We start from the raw sequence: 20,908 nt of genomic DNA on the forward strand, positions 1-20,908 counted from the left end.
TGTCATCAGTGATGAGATACTGATGTGGCATGCCACTAATAAAGAAATACAACAATAATAATCTCTTCATCTTGTTCAGTTTTTCATGTTCCCCACAAGTGTCATACCTATTTGTGAGTATTAAGGTAGAATAAAGGAAGTAAATGACAGTTTGAGATGGAGTGGTTTTGATAAATACAAGTTGTTAGAGTGGAGGTTTATTGTTTCAATTTTTCTTAATACAGAACCCACTGCTGCTCCCGTCGATGTCAAAGCTACAAGTTTGTCTGTATCGGAGATTCTGGTTGTGTGGAAACATATTAAAGAAAGTCTAGGAAGACCACAGGGATTTGAGGTATGAACACAGAATATCATAATGAGAAGTCTTTTTGCTTTTGCTAGCATTGCATTCTGTTAATATGCACAGTAGTGAAACCTCAGTAGAATGATGCTTGGTTTAGTATACATCCGACTAGCTGTAGAACAACGGTCACAGCTGTAACACCGGCACATCTTTTATTTATTTGGGCTTGAAAACTGTTCAACACCAGTTCTTATAACATCTCTTTGACACTTCAAAAAGAGCTGAAAGAACGGCGAGTGACCCAGCATGCCTCCTTCACTGGCTGGGGAAGATTAGGTATTGACTGTTTCCAGCTCTCAGTGACCAGTTCAAACTTGTTATTTGCTGAGAGCAATCAGCGCAGAGAAAGGAAAGCGCCTCTGCCACCCCTGTGCTCTCATCCTGTGGTGGCCGGGGGACATCTGCTGGGCAGCTCATCAAGGGTCGGATGTCAGGAGGGGAAGCAGCAGCCGCACCATCCACAAATAAACCTCTGCCTAAAGACAGCCCTTCCTGACCTGGGGAAGAGAACCGGCCCTGGCAACGGGCCTTCGCATGCTTTTGGATCCCATTGTAGCTTTGTGTGTAGTTTACAATCCAAACCCCCAGAAACAGACCAGACTAGGACTAAACCTATCGTCTGGGACTACCATCTTGACCTTGTGGTTAAGGCTATGCTGCTTCTTATGAAACAGCAAGTTACTAAATTTGGGGTTCAGGTTATTTCACCTGCTTTAGTCCTTTAGACAAGGAGTGCTGACTCTTTCCTGATTCTCTGCACTAACAATGAAAAGAGGATAAATGAGTAGAACTGGGGCAGATATCAATGTTAAGACATCTAAAGACATCTTGTGACCTACTAGCACACACTGTCTCCCTGGCAGCATCTCCAGACAAGATCTGGAGGGTGTTGACCATCACCGATGGTCTGGAAGGAAACGTAAGTGCCCAGGCAGCAGCAGAGGCACCACTCCATGCTCTCCAGCATGGCCTCAGCCAGATTGGCCTTGACCAGGATGGCATGGTTACCTCAGACACAATCAGTTAGTATGTTTTTTACCTGGTTTGCTGTACCTTCTTGATACTTTGATACTCCTATATTGTTCTCCAGTGGAGTCCAAGCAGGCTGTGAGCATGTTGTGTCCCCTCAGGTCTCTCATTTATCCAGGTCTCCTTCCCATACAGGTCTCCAAGCCAAATTGTCCACACTCTCTTCTACTTTACCCCCACTTCTTCTTTACGTTAAACATCTTTTTGTCTCTTTGCACATAGCTTGCTTCGTGCAGAAAAAGTGATCTCTAACTATTTTATCTTTAGAACAGCTGTTTATATAAAGAGAACTGCTACATATAAAGAGAAAAAAACTAGACCCGATACAGATGAAATAAACCTTGCAAATGCTATCCCTGAAGTGTTCCACTTGCTACTAACCTATGTTTTCAATTTCCAGGCCAGTCTTTTATCCTCTGAAATAACTTACTCACTGCACCCTGTCTTTTTCTCTTCAGAAAGGTGGCTGTTTTGTTGCACCCTCTCAGATATCTTGACGTCTGTTAAATTACACCTACTATTTTTACTCTTATCCTCATTCCATAGATCATATTGATTTATAAAATGCTTGACATATTCTTTGGTTTTGATATTTTAAAAATATAAATATAGAATTTATTCCAAAACAGAAAATTATTTCTCTGGAAATTTATTCTTTCATAACTTGAATGTATTTTGCATTTGCCTGCTTGTCACATAACACTTCCCTTAGCTTTACAGATGTGTCCCAGTGGTAAGTGGCTGTTACAGGTAGGACAGTGGGCTCTTTTCATACCAGCGATGGTCTTCCTGTCCTGGGAAATGTCTAGAATATCAGAACTAAGCATACTCTGACTCCAACAGCAAGAGTCACATGCTCTGCTTCTCTCATAGACTACTTAGGAATTAATTTGAAAATTTTTATTGATACAGCAGGGGTTATTAACATTGAAACTTATTACTTGGCTTCTCCAATTACACCAATTCTAGGATTCTAACATGAAGATTACAGATTAAGTACTTCAAGCCAGTGACCTCCAGTTGACAGAACACAAAAATTAAATATAAAAATAATTCCCTGATCCTTTCTACATCAGCTAATGATGAAATAGAGGACCTTTTGGATGCAAGTACTTTTCTTTGGAGAGAGGAGGGCTGTTCCCTACTACCTTTCTCCTTTGTTCATTTAGCCTGAATTTCCTTTCCTGCTTTCTGACAGACAAATCTTTCAGGAAAAAGTTTGCACTTTTCCATCCTCATTCCCAGGAGGAACCGTGATCAGAGCAGCCCTTACTCAATAAACAGGAGAGCAAATGCTGCTCTCCTGCATAAAAAAAAGCAGGACAGAATGCACTCCAAGAACAGTATTGCTAGACCTTTTTGGTTCCATTTTTGGGAAGGATGTAATCAAAAAAGAGATAAGGACTGTGGTAGGTTGACACTGGCTGGAAGCCAGGTGCCCACCAAGCCATGCTATCACTCCCCTCTTCATCAGGACAGGAGAAGGAAAATAAAAGGAAAGCCTCATGTGTTGAGACAAGGACAGGGATGGGTCACTAACCAATTACCATCATGGGCAAAACAGACTTGACTTGGGGAATTAGTTTAATTTATTGTCTATGAAATCAGAGTAGGGCAATGAGAAATAAAACAAAATCCTAAAATGCCTTCCCCCTACCCCTCCCTTCTTCCCAGGCTCCGTTTTGCTTCCAATTTCTCTACCTCCTCCCCACCAGCATCACAGGGGAACATGGAATGGGGCTTGTGGTCTGTTCATCACACGTTGTCTCTGCTGCTCCTTCCTCCTCACGGGGAGGACTCCTCACACTCCATGCACCCCTGCTCCAGCATGGGATCACTCCCATGGGAGGCAGTCCTCCATTAACTTCTTCAGTGTGGGTCTTTCCCATGGGCTACAGTTCTTCATGATCTGCTCCAGCATGGGGTCCCTTCCATGGGGTGCAGTCCTTCAGGAGAAGCATGCTCCAGCACAGGCTGCCCATGGGGGGGCATCCCCTGCTCCAGCGTGGGGTCCTCCTTGGGCTGCCTTGGCCAGCAGCCGGACCATCTTGGAGCTGGCTGGCATTGGCTCTGTTGGACACAGGGGAAGCTTCTAGCAACTTCTGAAAGAAGCCACCCCTGTAGCCACCTGCTATCAAAACCTTGCCACACAAACCCAATACAGTGACTTACAGGACATGATTGTGAACCAGTGCACTGCAGTGTTAAAACACCAGCCCAATTTTACTAACATACTGAGAGTTTGTCTTTAAAGTATTCCCTCAGTGCAAAAAGGAAGGTCTCTGTATAGCAAGACACAGGGGATAAACTCCCTTACAAAAACCCTGAAAGTATGGAGCAGCTTTGTTTCCATATGGTTCACTTTCTTCAGTGTCTGTGAACACTATTTTAATTTAGAAACCATGGAAGTTTTATCATGTGTAGTACAGTGCAGTACATAGTCTGTACTGCCCCCTTAATCTATGTATAGCAAGTAGATAATGTACAGATATCCAGTGATTTTGATAAAAAGATGATTGATTTATCTTTTTTCTTTAACAATTATTTCCTAACATAGAATTATTGTGGAGCACAAGTAAAATTTTGCTTTCAATTAAAATCTAATGCAAAATAATCTAACTAGCCACTCTGTTTTCATCTCTCAATTGAGATTCTGCCTGCAGGCACCACAGCAGTGACAACCACCTACATCGTCTTCACATTTCCTGGCCTTTCAGTAATAGCATTATAAAAGGGGAAGCTATTTTTTAGCATGTGAATGCTTGGTCTCTAATCAACAAAAGTGACAGAATATTTACTACATATGGACAAGTTTGCAGTGACCCAGTTTCACTCTGGCCCTGTTTGCACTTTGTACTAAGGAGTAATGAAAGGCAAAGTAACTTGTCCAATTTCACATTGTCATCCCTGAAAGGCCGTGTTAACTGTTATGTCACATGAGTTTTATGCAAGGTTTGCTCTACTCATTTGCATCTTCCAAAGCACATATTACTCCTGACTTCAGTACAGATTTGTCAGCTGTCCGCCTGACCTTACTAAATATATGCCAGCTACACTCTGATAAAGTAGCTTGAAAACTTTGTCAGAATGGTAGAAAAATACAGTGTGTGGTTCATACTTATTGTTTAGAATCCATAAACTGAAGGTTATAAAATCTATTTCAGCCCTAGGCAATATTTTCTTTGTCACTCGCTACTGGTAGGGAAGGGAGAGAGAAAGAATTTCTGGCTAGAAGATAATATTCTTTTTTATTTTCCAGAAAAACAAGGATAATACTTAAACACAGATCACAAAGCTCATGGGTTTTTTCACTGGAATTCACCCAAGGAATAAGAACTTGACTAATCTAATCAAAAGAGCCACTTGCAACAAAAAAAATACAAAAAAATAGAAAACCTTTAATGCCATATTCAGAGAGGATTACTTGACATAATATAAGCCAAGCAATCCTCTTGACCTAATGTAACTCAAGTTAATTAAGTTAATTAATTATTAAGTTAAGCTTAGACTATAAGCAATAACTATAATCAAGTTTTCACTGTTTCTTAGATTTACTTATGTGTACTAAGATGTACTTAGGTATACTTTATCAGTTTTTACAGCAGAAAAGAAAATTATGTCTACATGATCCTGGATTTTTTTTTTTTTAAATTCAGTGAAGTTTACCTTGAAGTAATTTAGAAAGAATATATGGATGTTTCTACCAGAGGGTGGTAAAGCAAGACTGAAAAACGAGGAAATGGGTTTTCACTAGCCTGAATACTAATTTACCAGATTTCATTTTTGGAATAAATGAAATTTCCCCAACACAAAATTAGAAATTGGATAATAAGTTAATTTTGCCTACAAAGTTATTCCTGTGCTGATTCAAATCCCTCTAAAATCCTGAAGACTCTAAGCAGAGTTTGTATCAGACCAGTACTACAGTTTTTCAAACCCCTAAGGTATGGATCACACCATAGACCTCTCATGAGGGGCTCAAGAGAGCTATACAATGACTGTATCATTAATAGTTTGTTACAAGACTAAACTACCTAAAATAAGAATCCTAGATAATTATTGATTTTTCATAAGTAAATATTGCTAGATATTTGATGATAGTCCTCAAGGTTGAGGTGCAATATCATGTTTTGTCCCATGTGTATGCAAGTCTGTGTGGGAGAAGTGCGTACCTGAGGAAAGAGGAGAAGGATGCGAGCTACTCCAGAGAAGACCCCAGAACCTAGGAGTTCTGAACAGTATTTCCTTTCTTCTTTCAGTCAGAAATTGTTTTGGTGAGATGGAAGTAACTGAGGTTGATTGACCCTTTTGCAGGAGCATCTTGTTCTGAAGGACAGTCACATAAATATCTTGAGATGATACAAAAAGCCCTGAGTGCTTGGTTATACTGTTGCACTAACTTTTGCATGACTTCCAAGTGCTAGTTCAAGGCACTGATAAGTTTTCTAATAATAATGATAATTAAAATATTTTTTATGAAATCTGAAGCATAGTGTGTTGTTTTTTGAGGGCTAGCAGCAGTTCATTCAGCTCACTTCTCTGTCTCCCCTAGCGCCTTCTGTACAATGAGATCTCTTCAAGTTAATTCTCAGTTATGTTGGTACTGTTGATGTTGGTAAATACTCACTCACAGAGCCCAGTTTGTGTTTTGTGTTTGTGTGTTTTGTCTGCTTTGATTCACCCTACCTAATTTAGGCTCTTATTTGACATGCCTAATTTGGAGCTTTAATTCTCTGTGGCCAGCAGAAAAAGTATCCAGGCAGTAACTCTGTCTTTACTGAATTTAGAGAAGAGGGCCTGCAATTACAACAGATTAATTAATACCAAAGTATGCAAATGCTAGAAACCAATTCAGGAAAAAGACTAATATTATTTAAGACACCTTTTAAGCTAAAATTTCAAGGTAGTGGTCTGTAAGTATTAGAGATAGGAAACTTTTAGGTGGAAACAAATTTTTAATGCAGTGATTTACTTTTAATGATTGCTTAACTCATAATCAGGACAAAGCAGGTTGCACATTCCTGCAGCTCCTCAATTCAGTTGTTTAAATATCGTCGAGTCTTCTCCATCTGAACGAAATGGGTTGCTGGGAACAAGATATCAAAGCTTATTATTCTTTGGCTAGCCCAGCAAATTTTAAAATATCACAAATATTAATGCATTAAACAAACCAAATGCTTTTTTTCACCCCTTTTTAAATGTGCTTTTAAGAGAGCACATTTTTTAAATATGCTCTACTCTTCTGTGATTTATGCTTCATGCTATATCAATATTCCAAGTTAGCATTAATGAAAACCTACTCTGTGTGGTAAATCCCTTCTGAGCAGTATATATTAAGGTTATTAAAAATAGCAAGATTAAAAAAAAAATAACACAGAGAAGTGTAAACAAACAAACCCTCTGTTTTAAAAAATATACCCAGCACTTTTAAACATCAGCAGTATCTTAATTTCGGTTCAAATCGACATATGTTCCCTCACCATCGACCTCAGTCAACAGTTATTGAAGTTCTTTTTTTCTATAACCACTTTTTCTATCCGCAAATGGATGTGTGCATTACAAAAGAAAGAGAAAAGCATCTTTTGAGATCAAAGTCCAAATGCACAGGGTAACACTTAAAGGGGAATTTTAAAAGCAGGGACCAAATACTTAAGGTCTTTGAAGTACATAAGAAATCGAAATACAAGCATTGCCAAATTGCATTTTATGTTTTTGGTGCTCAACACAGTATATTCATTCCCCAAAGGACACCCCTTTGCCAGGAGGGAACACCTTTGCCATGTGGTGCAGCAGAACTGGTAGGGAACATGCCATGGTTAAATTTTGCAGACTGAACATGCAAAATATAATTAGTATCCAAACTGATAATGCCATATAAGCAGCAGTGAAGAGCATTTCCAAACACATGAAAAATATCATAAGAGCTGATTATGCTCCTAGCTTTCTTCCACACTCATCAGGTTTTAATATCTATGTGGTCCTAGCACCAGTTTTTGGGAAGTCAGGTTTTCACAACTTCTTTATACTAAAAAAAAAAATAGCTTCAGTGCAAATGCTGGAGGCTGTCACTTGTCTTGTACCTTGCATTCACATAAGAGTCTTACTGAGCTACTTATAATCTTGCTCCTGGCTTTCTAGAACCAGGATTTCACTACTTCAGTTGCATTTCCACCCCTGCTACTGTCTACCTGTGTAACCTTGGGCAAGTCACTTTTCCTTTCTGACCATTTCCCTGTTAGATCTTCAGCAGAATTCACTAACTGGATAATAGAGCCTTCAGGACAAGTGCTGTCTCCCACTACTGTTCGTACAGTGCTTAATACTATGTAGAACTCATCACTGCAGTGTCAGGCCTGTAAAGATGCATTGCAATTAAAATGAAAGGAATCTGACTGCCCAGAGATAATAAGCATTAGAGGTTCAATCATAATGTGTTAATAAATGGTTGTTGATTCTTTTTTCTTTCCAAGAAAGAATTGACTAGGTATTATTTGGTTAAGGTTGGTCAAACATTCAGCTAGCCAAATACCTCAGTGAATCACACATTTCAACAAGTGGTGAGTACAGCTAGATTTGCTGTCTGAGCTGTAATTAACCTACGAATTAAAGCAAAGGAATTTTAACATGAGATAATGCAGGCACATGAAAAACAATGTTTACATTAATTTTACAATTGAAAGAGTAGACTTTGAGTTGGCACAGACTGATAGAACCCCGATCAAAGTTAACAGAGCCACTTTACTCAAAAGAAGATATGACCTCAAACGTATATTTTTGCAACCAGGTCTTTCCACTTTTTTTTTTTTTTTTTTTAATGGCAGTCCTACTGCAATTATAAAAGGTCAGGATTGTACTCACTGGCCTCATTTTCCTACGAACCCCTTGGTTTTTTTTGGTTCACTATTTTCTGCGATACATTCACAGGAGTGCTGTATTGTCCATGACCTTTTTTCTCAGAGGAAAAGTTATCCAGATATAATATGAATAACTTATTATGAAATAACAAACTTCACAGAAAAGGTCAAAATGTGGAATAAATGCAAGTAGGTCTCAGCATGAATAGCAGTAAGCTGAACAGGTCTTTGAATGGCACATCAGTGACAACTCCTGTTAGGGAAAATAGGGTCCCATGAGAATTACCTGATTTGTGTAGGTCACCTAGATACATAAAAAAGAGACAGTACTGCTTTTTTTCCAGTTATGCCCTGCAAATACTTGGTCCCTGATGAAAGACAATAGTCAAATTTCTAGCTCAGATCTATAACCTCTTTGAGATTATGATAAACTCAGTGCAGATAACAGAATATCTGGACTAGGAAACAACTAAATATGGACTAGGAACAACTAAAGGTCACTTAGGGGTTTTATGTCTCACAGGAAGGAGCATAAACATACTCTCAAAATTACATTTATCAGAAACCTGCTTATATCCAAGAACTAAAACTGAATCTACTTCCTTCTTTTTCTTCAGATGAGATTTTTCAAATGAATGAAAGATTTCCTTCGGTGTTCTGCCATTTCCCATTCAGCATGCTGATAAGAAATCTTGTGGCTCTGAGTTGCTGAGAGCCAGGAAGAGAATATTGCTCATACCATTTCCTAACTGACACAGTCAGAGCTTTCCATGGTGAAGTTAAATATTCTCGTGACCTACCAGATGATGAGCTCTCCTTGAATCCTGTGAAATACTTTTGACTCGCTAACAATGTTCATCCTCTGCTCTTCCACCTTGTAGTTATATCTTCTTGTGCAATACACAGCAATTAAAGGTGCTTCAGGTAATGCTGTAATATTGTGAGTCTCACCATGTTGGAGAAGTGAGCGTTGCTTGTCTCCAAGGTTAGGCTGCAATTCCCACATGTTTAAAAAGGTCTGATGATCAAAAGGCAGAAATGACATGAAAGCAGAATGACGAAAGGCAGAAATGTAAAAAAAAACCTCCACAGGATAACAAGTATGAACATTTGGAAGTATGAACTTCCCTGATACCTATATTAATCCTTCATTTGGTCATTTGTTGGCAGGTTGGTTACTGGAAGGACATGGAGCAGGAAGAAGCAGCAGAAAAGGTCAAAACTGAGGGAAATGAATCGTCCATCCTCTTGACAGGATTAGAAGGAAATACATTATATCACCTAACGGTGAGGGCATACAATGCTGCAGGATATGGACCCCCTAGCACTGCTGTGCGTGCAGCAACCAAGAAGTCCCGTAAGTGATCTCAGTACCTTTGCTCAAAAGGAGAAGTCAGGAAGCAGCCTCTGTCCTCTCCAGTTTTCCTTTAATAAGAGTGTATAATAGTCAAGAATCATGTATAGTTTTGATTCATGGCTTTGCTTTGATATTTAGACATGAATTCAGATGATTTTGCATTCATAACAAAGGTTATGTTCCCAGAATAAGGCATTTTTGACAAAAAAGGGAAAGAAGAGTTCAAGACCATAAGCTCTGTGGAGTTTATGGGGTGGGCTGAGTAAATTCACCACAATCTATTAAATTATAATTCCTGGTGAAAAAAAAGATCTTTAAAAATTCCAGCTAGAGGTGGGAGCCTGCTAACACAAACAATTGTAAATATAATGAAAGCTATAAATACTTTTAATTTTAAATAAACTACATATTAAATATATTTATGCACATGTTATTTTTCCTCTTCAGCTCCCAGCCAACCACCAAGCAATATTATGTGGATACAGGATGGCTCTCATGTGTCTCTTGGGTGGGAGCCAGTCAGACCTCTAGCTAATGAATCCGATGTAATGGGATACAAGGTCAGTGTTTCCCCTTCTTTGCTCACCTTTCTCTCTTCCAAACGACTACTCCTCTTCCTTGCTGGCTTTTCCCCCTTTCTTGTTTTTCTGTGTAAATGAAGTATGCTATACAGACTGTCTGCAATCAGTTTTCACCATGAAAAGCAATAAATAAAATTGAAAAGAGCAAAATATCCCAACATTTTCTGTGCTATGACTTTCAGCTGCTGATTACGAACTGAGTAAGCTCTATCTGAGGGGATCAGTTCATCATATGTGACTCAGAAAAGGCTATTAATAAGGCCAGCCTGCAATGAAATTCCTCCTAACACTTCAATTTAACTGTGTTTGCAGTAGGATTTAGAGAAATGCCAAAGAATGAGGTGTCTTAAAATGACATTAAAATTAATATTTTTTGGAGCATAAGTACAAAAACTTCAGTTTGTTTTGTGAACACACTGGTGATGTTCAACAATCAGTGTTCGTAACATCTGGCATTTAAAGTTTTGAAGTTTAAAAGAATAGAATCCAGATTAACTCTTAAATAGCAAGTCATAAAAAGCAGTGGAATTCAGTGCAATCTTTTAAATCAAAGCAGAATAATTTTAGTGGTTTTACAGAAGTGTGGGTTAGGGTTTTTTTGAATCATACGTATGACCATTTCTATAGACTACAATCTGATATTCTCTGATACATCAGGAAATATCACTGATAAAGTGTAAAATGGTTCAAATAAACCAGAAACTGCTCTATCAGATTAGTTGAGATTCTGAAAACGTTGACTACTTCAGTTTTTTACACATCTCTGGCCTCTTCAGTTTTGTCTGGGAACAGAAACTCTTACACAGAAGTACCAAAAAGACAGCTTTGTACTCACTTGCTTTCCTCCCATGCACCAGAAGTTTCTACAGAGTTTCACAGGAGATGTAAGGGCAGATCTGTACTATTCTCGGTTGACTTAGCCAGCTGAGGCAAACACACAAGAGAGTATTTAGGGGTATTTTTACATTTGAAGTGGGGTTCTTGGGCCAAAAATGTGAATATCTACATGAATTGAGGGATAAGAATTTATATCAAATGAAACCCAAAATGCATTTTGAAGAAATTTTGAAGAAAACATTGTGACACACCTGATGATGGAGAGGGCAAATGCTCTGGCTTCGCTCTGGACCATAATCATTGTTCTATCACATTCATTAATTGCTAATTTACTTTGCAATTTATGTTTTGAAGCCACTGGGGGTAGGGGAGATAAAAGCAGATGAATGTTCAAATGTAATGTCAAAAAATTCTAAATGAAAGCATGAAACAGTTAACATTTCAGTGACTGAGTTGCCCACACAAAATGTCTGGTATATAACTTGAATGACCACTATGACCACTATCTACTTTATTGACCGTAGGTGTTATTTAGGCAAGAAGGCCAGAGCAACAGTCAAGTTATAGAAACACAGAAAACCTCTGCAGTGGTACTTCTTCCTGATGTTGGTGTCTACATCATTGAAGTCTGTGCAGTCAGTGAAGGAGGGGATGGGACTGCGAGTCCCCAGATCAGAGTTCCATCTTTTTCAGGTAAGGTTACACTTCTCTCTGGAAGACTGATTATAGTAATGCTCATTAAATCTATTATTCTATACCTTAAAAGAATGTTCTCACAATTCTCTAGCTATTAGATAAAATCATTAATCAGAGTCTTCAATTCTATGAAGAAATAAAGGTATCTAATACCATTTGAGATGCTCAAGAGTATCAGAGGCATCCATGTGGGACTGATGAACTAAGGAGAGGATTTACAGGAAACCAATACTTTTTTAGGACATCTGGAAGCCTAATTGAGCCGTAGGTGTCTACATATGCACTGGGTGTCTCAAACACCATTATAGTCCATTATAATCAGCTGAGATGTAATCCATACAGACTGATGGTGGAGGATAGACAGCAATTCAGCTGACCTTCTGAATTAAATATTTAGACATAGGCACATCTGATATGTCCTGAGGTATCCCAAACATTTGCACAGACTTGAGAGATATGATGTGGGACTTAGAGGATGCACACATCATTCTGGACCATCAGCCAGAGGTGTACTCTTTAACAGAGCTAAAATGGTATGCATTTACATAGGTGAACCCTGTGTATGTAACTGCTTTAGAAGAAGCTGAATTTCTCTGTAGATCCCATTGATGCCCTTAAGTAGGTATTACTTTATTAAATTATTAACAAATTATAATATTATATATTATCATGAAGTAAATTATGATGTCTAGCTTCTATTTCCTCAGTAAGTGCAATATGTTCAAATAATTTAAAGTATCGATATTACACAGGCAAGAAAAGCATGGAAGGAATAGTGGCAAGAACAACCAGAAAATAACATTGTCTTTTCCCTAAACACAACGAGGCATCTTAATTCTAACTTTTGGCTAACACTTTAAAATTCTACTAAACATTGCTTTTTAGTCCTTAAGGACTACTATTCAAAATCTGGGAGCCAGAAACTTCAATGAGACCTAAAATTTGAGCTCTAGTCTAGTCACAAACTACAGTGATGTCATCAGAATTCAGAAGACAACACCATTCCTCCATAGAATATTTGTTTCATGGTTTTTTTGAGCCATAACTCTAGGCCACAAAATCTTTCATTCCCTCTAACCTGATATTTTTGATTAGACTATGCACAACAGATAAGTTTCACTTAAGACAACTGTGGTCCAAAGAACCCAGTCTGGTTCCCTTCCCATCATGTAATCTGTTGCCACTGCCAGCTCATAGCACGTGTTCTCTTAGCATAGCTTTTTAAGGAACAGCTGTGATCAAAAAAACATCACTGTACAACTGAGCAAAAGATCACTTTTTTTCCTCTGGATAATCATCAAGATCAAGGTCTAGCTTTTATTCCCTGTTCCAGGAAGAACATTTGTGATTGTGACTCAGGTCATCCTCAGCAGCCTAATTGTTTTTGAGGTTCAAGGCACAAACCCACATACCCTTTTGGAATTTCCTATTTATTTGCAGACTGAATATGGTGATTCAGCATGTGAGGTGCTGTAGATATTATCATAAAATCCCCAATTTCCTTATGTCTCATAGGCAGTCTATTTTGTGATAGAAGTTCTCACAAAAGTTAGATATTTATTGAGCGTAACAGAATACAAGTTTGAGGCAAAATCTACTACCTAAATGTACTGAGAACCATTTGCATCGTTTCTTCTTCAAGTACTTTCCTTTTCATTTCAGGAGGGAAAGTAACAAGTGCTCAATCCACCTTACATGTGTTGTCTACCTTCTTGCCTTCTGTAACATTGCTTTTGGCACTGATGGTTCCTTCAACCTCATGGTGAAGACTGCAGACTGTTGTTGTTTCTTTGCTTTAGCTTGATGACACCATGGGATGGAATTTTATGTCCAGGGAGAAACTCAAAATGCAAGCTAATGCTTAAAGACCCTTAGAAATGCCTGTGGTGCACTTAGAGGAGTGTTGGAGACATGGTCAGTAATTCATCAGGTTTTTTTCTCTTCATTTTTTGTAAAAGTCCTCTAGGGTGGGGACACTTCTTGGCCCAAAAATATGCAGATTGTATGTAATAAACTTTTGTAAGCAAACGTAATTTCTGTCAAACGTACTTTACTTTTTTTATATGTTTGATTTTGGTGACCCCAGTCATGTATCATTAGATGTTCAAACAGTGTTGTCTAGTACAGTACATCTGTTTGGTTTGAGAAAAAATACTTTTTTAAATAGAGAACAAAGTTTGATACTGTTTTGTCGAATACCTTTCTTGCATCCCGTATGGCTGGCTGTTCCTAATGACAGGTGTGAAAAAAATAGTTTAGATACACAGCCCACTACAAAAGTACAGAGATTTTTTTCTGAAAATGTATGAATATTTATTTAATTGGAAAAAAAAATTGTCAATAAAATACTAGACAGCACACTCAGAAAGTGACAGACTGGAGCAGAAAAGAAGCCATTTATTTTATTGCAAAGTAAACGGAAAATTATTAAACACAAACTTAAAAAGAAAAAAGTGTGGTTTGCATCAAATACCACATGATTTAATGTTAAATGAATGAAATACTTATTTTCAATAGAAAATAAAAAATCAATTCCTAATGCATATGACAATGAAAACTCCACTGGACATTCAAACATGATATACATTAGGCTGGTAAGTGGACAAATAAAGCAAAGCAAGGGCATAAACTTACTTTTTCCAACCACTTCTCAGTTTAAACTTTTTTTTTTTTTCCTCTGGGTCCAACTTTTAGTAACATTCTGTGATTTATATATTTGGTATTAAAGTTGAAGTATATATGAAAGCATATTATGGAGAGAATACTAATGTTATTTGGAACATAACCATTCACATATATACAGATTCCAGTAGGATGTATTTTGCACAATGTTGTGTCTGAAAAAAAAAAAAAAAGAAAACCAAAACAACTCCTGGATAAGTGCTACTGAGCATCATTCCAGTTAGTTAGCTAATTGGCTCTATTTCTATAGCTCACTAGAGATGATTCTTGTAGGAACTGTGTGCTATTGGTTTTAATTTCCACTTTTTGCTGTACCAAACCATTTTTTCACTCAATAGACAATTTAGACACTTTTTCTACATTGGAAGGCTTTTCTGCATATTGGCGCCTCAAAATGACACCCAGTGTATATGGTGTGTCTATTTGTGCAAGTATGGTGTGCATGGTGTTATGAGGGAAGGTGTTTTACTAACATGTGTCTAGGGATCATGCCTAGGATGAACATCCCCTTGCCTGGGAAAAATCACATCAAAAGAGTTTAACAGACAAGTTAAACAAGTCAAGATAAAGAGAGGCATAGTTCCTCTAGCTGTCTATCCCTCTGAAAGATTTGATGCAAATCTACTTTGGCTGATGGTTGGTGGGTCTAAAATTGTATTGTTTTTCCAATTCCCTAGCAAAATAATACTTGGTATTTAGCTAATACACTCTAACTGTGTCCTTTCTTAGCAGCTTTAAAATAGCCAAGGAAGTTACGCAACATAGATCAAGTGTTTGGTAGGTGAAGAGGTGACTGATGACTAAATTTTTTTTCTTTTGAATATTTTATCAGCAAAATTTTTCAGAGATTTCTCAACTCAAATCTTTATTACCCACTAGTACTTTAAATAATTTTATAAAAAAATAGATTTTAAATTTACTTAGTCACCATGTTGCTAGGAAAACAAAGGCAGGATAGCTAGCCAAGCATAGACTGTAGATACATGAAGGAGGAAACCTTCTGTATCACTGCTTCTGGAAAAGCCTTTGAGATCAAAGAAGGAAAGGTGGAACTCATGCTGATAAAGTAAACTCATAGAAACTAACTGTGCTGTCATTTGTAAAGTAGCAGCATTGCTACTGTGCAGAGAACTTGCATTAGCAAACCATCTTTTTTCAAAAGGTTTCAATAAACCTAGAATAAAGTGATGAAACAAAAAGCAAAATGGGTATTTTATAAATTAGTTAAACATAATTTCTTCTATTTTTTATACAGTTGCTTGCCAAGTAAGTTTATTTCAGGGTATTCAAAAACGCTACAGTCACTGCTGGTGATATTTTGGTTGAACAACTTTCTCAATACAATAAATGGCTATGCTTTGTAAGAAGAATGAAATTCTGATGAGATAGAGCTGCATCTCTATATATCTTGATGTCTAGTATCAAGATCCAGATAGAAGTACTGAACGTACCATCGAGTAACGTAGTTGTATTGCAGGGACAAAAAGGGGTATGTTTTATATTAAACATGAACAGAATATGTATTTTGCATCTTAAATATATTAATAAACATGTTTTAAATGTTTAAGTACGTATGTATTACCTATTTGTTCCTTTGTAGAAGATGTTTCCGTATCATGACATATTTTTTTTTAGTCGCAAAGGAAAGCTTTTTCATGTAAAAGATTGTCATAGTGCAGTCTAGCATCACTGAGGAGACTGTATTTTTGTATAATGCCACAAGATCTCTTTGGAAAAAATAATTAGAAAGAAACTTTGTTTTGCAGACCAAAAGAAAGATACTGTCATGGACCATAACAAGATGTTAGATATATGGTATACAATCTGTATATATGCTATATATAAAGGTATATACGATGTGGAAGACACAGTAATATAATAGTTCCTGTGTACTGTTCTTGTACCATTAGATCTTTTTAATAAATAATTCTCTTTTTACTGACTTTTATCTCATGTTTTGTCAGCTCCTGAATTATAGTCATAGAGGACAGGGTGACACAAATGTTTTAGATTTCAGCAGCAACAACTTTTTAATTACAGGACTTTCAAGAAGAAAATTATGAATCTCCAATAGTGAATGTGGACAATGCAGCCATTAAAATAAAATATTTTTTGGCTTCATTCTAATTTCATGTATGTATTGGTTTCCTTGGGTAGATATTACTTTTATAATTAGATAACTGAAAGGTGCAAGCAGGCTGGGAGTCTCAACATGAAACTATACCTAACAAAAATTGCAAAAGAAGTCTACAAATTAGCTTCAGAGATAAAAGCTGGCTGCATTTTTTAAAAAGAATCATGAAAAAAAGTGCTTTATAAGGAAGCCACCAAGGGTAATCCTCTATGTAGAGAAATATCATGTAGTCTCTGGAATCTTTTGCAATGTATAATGTTCTTTCAAGTGGCACCAATACCCCATGGCTGTGCTAGCACAAAAGACAGCATGGCCATTTCATGATCAATTGAAAAGTTTAGTTGCTTTGTCTTGTATCTGAAATACTTTGTATGATAACACACAACAAAAAAGCTTTCAAAAATAAACATACCCTTTGGGAGGAAAAACTTATATAATGGATGACCCAATTATTGCAAATATTTTTCTTTTTTGATAGTTTTATTTGATTTTTTAATAATCTGCACTTCTTTATGAAATGCATATTTATAGGAGTAAATGACTTTGCAACACAGTACGAAGTCAAAAAGTCCATTTTGGAAATAAAAATAAATTGCCACAGTCACCATTTGAGCTGAGACTTCAATTACAAAATGGATATGGGTTAAATAGCATATTATATCAGGACTTCCATTAAATTAGTTATGAACGTCACAGAAAACTGTAATGACCTATTTTTGCTGACAAGTAGAACTGTGCATATTGAAAATCCATATCCTATCAGAACTCCTACCAAACTGCACCCACCCTTGCCCTTTTATGGCCATCATCCAAGTTCCTCTGAAGATGAAAGACATTTTCCTTCTTAATTACTTCCTATGCTTTTGAGCAAAACAATGTCAGGGATAATAGAAAATGAACAGCATTTTATTACCAGGTTAGTTGGCTTTAGGCTATGACAAACAGCCTCTCTAACCAAGCCTACACACAGGCTGCTTCCAAAAATACAGGTTTGTTCTAAGACTGTTCTCTCAATGCCAGTGAAGGCAAACCTGAGCACTGACTTTGTCTTTATTGTGGTTCATATTTTTAATACTTTTAACAAGATAATGATAGTGTATACATGTTAAAGCCCCACAAGCCTAGAATAAAAATCTATGGAAAATTTACATTAGCAATTTCAATATTCTCTTTACTTATTAGAGGGGTGATCTACTTAAGCAAACTAACACAAATAGGCAGCTATTCTTCCTTCCTGTGCTCTTTTTCTGCTGTCAGACTATTAACTAAGCATCCCCAGCATGTATAAAAAACCTACCTTGTCATCAGAAGAAACTGATAAAGAAATCTATGATGCCTCTTGGTTCATCTTTTACTATGATGAAATAGGTATGTCTGACTAGAGAAAAATGCCCTCCTTTTTGGTGTGTGTGGGGGGGTTACACTTTCAAGCTCAAAGTCATCAATCCAAAAAAATTCTAGAATGAAAACATGAGACAGTCTTCCGAAAGTTACAGTTATTAAGATGAATAGCAAAGGAAGCACTATATGTGTTAATGACAAATAAAGGCATTCAGCATATTTTGATTTTTGTGCAGAAAATAAGATGGGAAAATGCATCAATTTCCTTTCAGTAAAAGAATCATGAATAAAAAGATACTGAAAGTATTTGAAGCAAATGTGGGTCAAAGCTTTAGCAAGTACAATTTTACTCTAAGCTGCATTGCTCTGATGCGTGGCTGAGCAAGCATTTCCATTTCATAATGATGCCATCTCCTATCTTCTACAACAGGGTGTCTTTAGGACAGGATAGTAAAACAGGGTAGTCCTTCTGACATTCCTTTAAAACTTCACCTTGAGGAGTGGCTGAGTTACTTAGAAAAGGAGCCTCAATTCAATTGCTTAGATTTCTGTAACTCAATCCCTTATTCTTGTGTCATATATACACCCAAATCTATCATTATTTTGGAGACAGTCATTCTAGGTGATGACATTTTGTATGTATCTTTGTTCAAATGAAGAAGTTTCACATGTGCTTTATGTGAAAACACTGAATGCCCACTCTGCTGTGACTACTCGATTATGGTACATGGTCTGTCAGATGACCAGTAGAGATAATGGGTAAGCCTGGTATTCTTTTCTAATGTGGGGAAGACTAAAAAGCAAATTGTTGATGTTTTCTGTTTATACAACATTTATTTTAAGTCCTATTTGGAAAAAAGAAATCACCCATGGTACATCGAGTGTCTCTCCTGCCCTCATTACACAGATTAAAAAATAGCACTTCACCCTACCCTAAAAATCCCTGAGCAGACCCATCTTCCTCCCCCTGCCCCATCCTGTGACACAGTGCAAAAGAGGATGTGTGTCTGTCTGTGTGTGTGGAGTGGGGGGAGAGGAGAGACAAAAGGACAAGGAAATTCACAGGCACAGTTCCCCATAAGGATGATTTGGGGTTCACCAAGCCTCTTGACCTAGCAGCGTTTGCCTTCCAAAAAGCCATTTGAAAAGGTAAGCCTTTTCCTTTCCAAACATACAGGAGAGGAAGCATTTTTCCCCATCTGAGACTGATTGCACTAGATTACCCAAAAAACGAAGCTAGGTTTCCACTTTGTTGAGTTGATAGCTGGCAACATTTTCTGACTTTCTTAGGGGAATAGAAGCTAATTCCAATGCTTTTGAATGGGAAGTGAAGAGTTTCATCGCTACAAATTTATTATAAAAAGGCATTTGAGTACCTAGAGTACGCCCAAAAAAAAATACCAGTCTTTAGTGCTCTTTACAAAAGCTTTGGCCATTAAATGCAGGAGATAAAGCTGGCAGGTTGCTGACAATGTCTTACTGCAGCAGGAGAAACAGGCTTCAGTGGCAAAAACATCGGCAGATTTCTAGATCATAAATATCTTGAATATTGCTGGATCCCTGCAAGTTTGCTTTGCAGAATGGTAGAGCCTTTCCTTCTGGATCATTTTTTATTAGACCCAAACATTTCTTGAAAGTTTCTGATTTACTAAGAACTACGACATTGAAAATCCTTCAGCACAAGGGATCTGCAGCACCTTAAACTTAGTATGACAGCATACTGGCAAACATACTACGTTTGCTCAAGGCATGGCTAACTCCTACAACTCTTCTCTCCACCAAGAAAATACATGAACTCCAGTGAGGCGATAAGGCATTTCTGTTCTTAAATGGCTGTTGAACTGTTTCTTACTTCATCAGTGTTAAGATACTGTAAACCCCTAACAAAGGTGATAAAAATATGGGAAAAAATCTCCCTAACCGCCACCCTCCCCTCCCCGCCCCCCAAAAAAAAGCCAGTAGGTCTTCTTGTATAGACCAGCAAACAAGCTAAACCCAAAATGAAGCTATGTTACTCACATAACCCCTTATCATCCAGATAATGTGAGGGGGTGGGAGATCTGTTCCACTGCACCCCCTGTTAAATTGTTGAATTTCCATAGTTGAGGATCCATAGTGCCATAACAACTTTTCTCAAGGCTCTTGGAAAGATGCTATAGCAGAGGGATTCCAGACAGGAAAAGGGAGCAACAAGATTTCTGTCTCTTGGTTGATGCTGCCAGTTTTACAGAGCTCAGAAGTAAGATGAGAGACATCCGGCCACCTTGCATCTCCTTTGGACACCTAAATCTCAAACTTACTATGATAATAACCTTTTCCAGGAAATTAAATGGCAGATAGTGTTGAAGCACTCCAGAAGGATTACCTGGACTTTCGCAAAATATTTGACACTGTCCCGCATGACATTGTTGTCTCTCAATTAGAGAGACATGGATTTGACAAGTGGACCATTGGGTAGATAAAGAATTGGCTGGATGGTCGCACTCAAAGAGTTGTGGTCAATGGCCCAGTGTCAAAGTGGAGACCAGTGATGAGTGGCATTCCTCAGGGATTGGTACTGGGACCAGTGCTGTTTAATATCTTTGTCAGTGACATGGGTGGTGGGATCGAGTGCACCCTCAGCAAGTTTTCCAAAAACACCAAGCTGTGTGGCACGGTCGACACGCTGGAGGGAAGGGATGCCATCCAGAGGGACCTGGACAGGCTGGAGAGGTGGGCCACTGCCAACCTCATGGAGTTCAACAAGGCCAAGTGCAAGGTCCTGCACCTGGGTTGGGGCAATCCCAAGCACAAGTACAGGCTGGGTGGAGAGTGGATAGAGAGCAGCCCATCAGTGCCCGGCAGTGTTGGCGGGCAGCCCAGAGTGCCAACCGTATCCAGAGAGGTGTGGCCAGCAGGTCGAGGGAGGGGATTCTCCTCCTCTGCTCTCGTGACACCCCTCCTGCAGTACTGCATCTAGCTCTGGAGCCCTCAACATAAGAAAGACACCTACTGACTGGAGGGTGTCCAGAGTCTCCAGTACCACAAAGATGCTCAGAGGGCTGGAGCACCTCT

At 38.0% G+C, this 20,908-nt stretch overlaps 1 protein-coding gene across 1 annotated transcript; it reads left to right on the forward strand.

Annotated features, from left to right (window-relative positions):
- Positions 1-224: 224 nt before the first annotated feature.
- LOC104509057 (contactin-5-like) lies at positions 225-13,893 on the forward strand (the record flags this gene model as incomplete). Its single annotated transcript, XM_010150879.1, has 5 exons — positions 225-334; positions 9,397-9,583; positions 10,031-10,143; positions 11,526-11,694; positions 13,360-13,893. Coding segments are annotated over 5 exons (683 nt in total), but the record flags the coding sequence as incomplete, so codon positions are not given.
- Positions 13,894-20,908: the final 7,015 nt, after the last annotated feature.

This window comes from Eurypyga helias, unplaced genomic scaffold (genome assembly GCF_000690775.1).
Source record: "Eurypyga helias isolate BGI_N326 unplaced genomic scaffold, ASM69077v1 scaffold1194, whole genome shotgun sequence".
Taxonomy (NCBI): domain Eukaryota; kingdom Metazoa; phylum Chordata; class Aves; order Eurypygiformes; family Eurypygidae; genus Eurypyga; species Eurypyga helias.